The sequence below is a fragment of the Priapulus caudatus genome, unplaced genomic scaffold (assembly GCF_000485595.1).
Source record: "Priapulus caudatus unplaced genomic scaffold, Priapulus_caudatus-5.0.1 Scaffold152, whole genome shotgun sequence".
NCBI classification, from domain to species: Eukaryota; Metazoa; Priapulida; class Priapulimorpha; order Priapulimorphida; family Priapulidae; genus Priapulus; species Priapulus caudatus.
In genome coordinates this window covers 491,615-495,394 of record NW_014577213.1, presented here as the reverse complement: position 1 = coordinate 495,394, position 3,780 = coordinate 491,615, and the positions used below count along the sequence as shown (strand labels likewise).

The following is a 3,780-nucleotide window of genomic DNA, read 5'->3' as shown; positions in this document are numbered from 1 at the left end:
AACAACACACACACACACACACACACACACACACACACACACACACACACACACACACACACACACACACACACACACACAAGATTAGCCAAATTATAGTATAGATTGAATGGTACTAATGTTTACTCTTTTGTACTTTATTATCAACTTCTCTTTTGCACTATTTAGGCTTGGCGAATTTCTTTACCTTTCCGTTACTCGCCTGCGCAATAAGTGCCACTAAAATAATAATAACAATAATAATAATAATATTAATAATAATAATAGCAACAGCAGCAGCAACAACAACAAAAACAGCAATTATAATAATACATGTAACTCGTCGCAGTTCTTGCACGCGCAAGTATGCAGTACGCTAGAAAACGGGGTAGATCCGGAATTCCGGATATAATGCAGAGTGGAGGCTGTTGGCAGGAGTGTGGACACATTTTTTTAGAGAAATACGATTGCGATCCGACGGTTTCCGACATGCATATTTAATTTAGTATTAATTATTTCTATTTCAATTCATTCACACGCACGCACGCACGTACGCACGCACGCACACACACACACACACACACACACACACACACACACACACATGCCTTCTGTATTCAGCTCTGAAAGCGAAATTTTCCAGACGAATTTTTTTTAACTCGCATCCGAATATACGATGTCATTAAAGGGGATTTTATGAAGCATCACTAGTAACACGATGATCCGTGTATTGATGGGGTAGGTCAGCGCGTCTCGCCAATATTATATACGTAAACTCGTGCACGTGCAGTGGCGTAACTAAGGTATGGCAGGTATGGCACGTGCCCTGGGCGCCACTTGAAGGGAGCGCCACTGAACAGTTTCTATTAAAGTCAGACAAGGCGGTTGTGGTTAAGACAAATTAACAAAATTAGCAACAATGAAAAGTTTCGTCGATCCTCATTATCGATTGCTTCGCAGCATTGTGCAGCGCACATTCATTCGCAGTGCAGTAGCCATATTATTATTTTAGTGAGTGGACACAAACATGTACATTCACAAGTCCAGTTCGGATGACAAATTCTCCATAATTAAAGCAAAAGTCATCAGATCGCAGACAGTACTAACGAACAAACAACACGAGGTCTGTGTAGAACACGTTCAACTTGTTACAATGTAACAATCAATCCTCGAAATGGTCCGATTACGAGACTCCGCACTAACATGAGTGTCAGAAGTGAGAATTTTCACACTGCCAGATTAGTACGAAATAAAAAAAGTTTTGGAACATCTCTAATTGTCTACGCTTCTAATTACAATAAAAACTAGTTACCAGCAATTCATTAAGACTCATTCATTACAAGATAATTATTCAGTTCACGTCTATGTATGATTCCCTCAGTATTGTGAGAGTAAAGTGAGAAATAATTAATTTGGCATTGTGTAAAGTTTTTATTTATTTTCATAAAATTAACCGTTTAAACCGAATCAAAGCGACCGTCACTAAATTAGTTTAAATCATTTTACGCTCATCAATGACAGCTAAATAGATATTTAAAGATTTAAACTGATTTTCCTCGAGAAATCGGGTCCATAAGTCAGTTATGTGGCGAAAAGTTACTCAAAAACCATTTGTTCATGTCTAAAAATACTATACAATAATACACACACACACACACACACACACACACACACACATCATCATCATCATCATCAGCAGCAGCAGCAGCATCATCATCAACATCATCATCCCCATCACACTAGTCAGCCGATGTTTTACGAATTACTGCACTTCTATTACAGCGAAGCTTTAATTGTGTTAATTATAGCAGTTATAACAAAGTGGACACGCGTGTGTAATCTTTCCTTGTAGGTATCTTCGGATTTATTCAGCATCATGGTGCGGGTTTGGTACATGTCAAACTTAACTGAGGGGCAGGACCCAAAATGTGAACACCAGCTCAGTCCACCTCAACCCGTGCAACTGGCGGATTTAGTTAAGCTTGGTGCATCATACTATATGGTATGTACGATCGATGCGAATAAAATATTGGAAAATCAATAATGATAATATACACTACATTACTAACTAGATATCACAATATTATTACTGATAAATTCGGTCAAAACATTTAAAATTAAATTTCATTTTTTCTTCATGTTAAATTTATACTGGTAAATGATTATTTATCCCAGGAACTTTCCTTAAAATATATAGGAAGTCCTAGAATATTATTTTTCGTTAAAAATTTTTCCCATTAAATGCACGAACTCTTAAGGCGTACAAACTTAAGGAGTATTATGCAGCCCAAAAAACATATACGTGATCATTAAAACGTTGACATGAAACTGACTGACCTGACGTCACTTGATTGTATATAGCTTGACCCCGATAGCGCCGAAGATCAAAAGAAACTAGAGGATATCAAGAAAGAAAGAGGATTCGTTTACGGGGATGACATTACTATCACGAAGGAATCGCTTGGAGACAAGTATGATGCAACGGTAATGTCATTTGTCAAACATCTCGCGTGCGATACGTATAATATCAGGAGTGTATAATATAGAGACAGGAGTGTATAATATCAGTAGTGTATAATATAATCTCTATATTATACACTCCTGGTAATATATTATATGCGTATGGTAACTTCAACTTCTGCTGTCTTTGTGTTTGGTATCTCAAAAAAACTCTGTGTGCGTGCATGCGTGCGTATATCCACTACGATCGTTTGCCTGCGGCAGATAAAGTCGTTTTTCACGGAGCATCTCCACGGAGCAGACGAGATTCGTTATATCCGCGACGGCAGCGGCTACTTCGACGTGCGAGACCGCGGTGACAAGTGGGTGAGGATTCACGTGACGAAAGGTGACTTGCTCATCCTACCTGCCGGCTTATACCACAGATTCTACCTGGACTCTAAGGTACGTTTTCTCCTCGTGCTTCCCCTCCACCTCCTCCTCCTCCTCTTCTCTGCCTCCTCTTTTATCTCCTCTTCTTCCCCTTCCTCCTCCTCCTCTTTCGCCTCTCCTCATTCTTCTCCTCTTTCTCTTGTTCTCTTTCTTCTTCTTGTTTTTTTTTCTCATTTTTCTTCTTGTTCGATCTTCATCTTCCTCTAATTGTTATTGATCTTCTCATATTCCTGGTATAGGTGTAAGTGGCGGCATGTGTGAGGAAAGACTGGTGTCTCTTACCTCGATTTCTGTATACCAAAAATAAGTGAAAAAAATTTAATCTGGCTTTATTCCCACCCGTTCATTCGCATTCTCTGTTTGTTAACATAACGTTCGCATTCGCGGTCATGTAACCTAATTGCTGCCTCATGCGCCCGATAATCATCTATCATCATAACTAGCATGTCATAACTACTGCGTTTTCTAACGTGTTTTCGTTTGCTTATAGGAGTACATTAGGGCGAGTCGATTCTTCATTAATGTACCTGTGTGGACACCCTTCAACAGGCCAGCTGAGGATCACCCGTCACGTGTAGCCTATGTGAACAAAATGAAGTGCTAAACCCTTCCATCTCGTAATCCGGCGTATCTTCTGGTTGTAGTTGTTTCATATAGACGATGTGTACGGGTTTCAGCCGTGGAAGACGCGTTTACTACTCGTGGTATGGATTGTTCTCATCTTTGCGAACGATATTCATCAATCAGGCTTGTGTTTGTTAAACGTGCATGTCGATTTTCGATCCGTCATACTTGCATCCTAGACTAAATAATAAAATCCGTTTGTAAAACCTGGTGAAATTTAGATATGAATACACAGTTAATATTAATAAACCTACCAACTGATTATTGTGTGTTTATTTGAATGAA

At 39.1% G+C, this 3,780-nt stretch overlaps 1 protein-coding gene across 1 annotated transcript; it reads left to right on the top strand.

The window, feature by feature from the left end:
• Window positions 1-1,883: 1,883 nt before the first annotated feature.
• On the top strand, window positions 1,884-3,780 carry LOC106806296 (1,2-dihydroxy-3-keto-5-methylthiopentene dioxygenase-like; the record flags this gene model as incomplete). Its single annotated transcript, XM_014808184.1, is given in 4 exon segments — window positions 1,884-1,981; window positions 2,341-2,463; window positions 2,704-2,883; window positions 3,362-3,780. Coding segments are annotated over 4 exon segments (515 nt in total), but the record flags the coding sequence as incomplete, so codon positions are not given.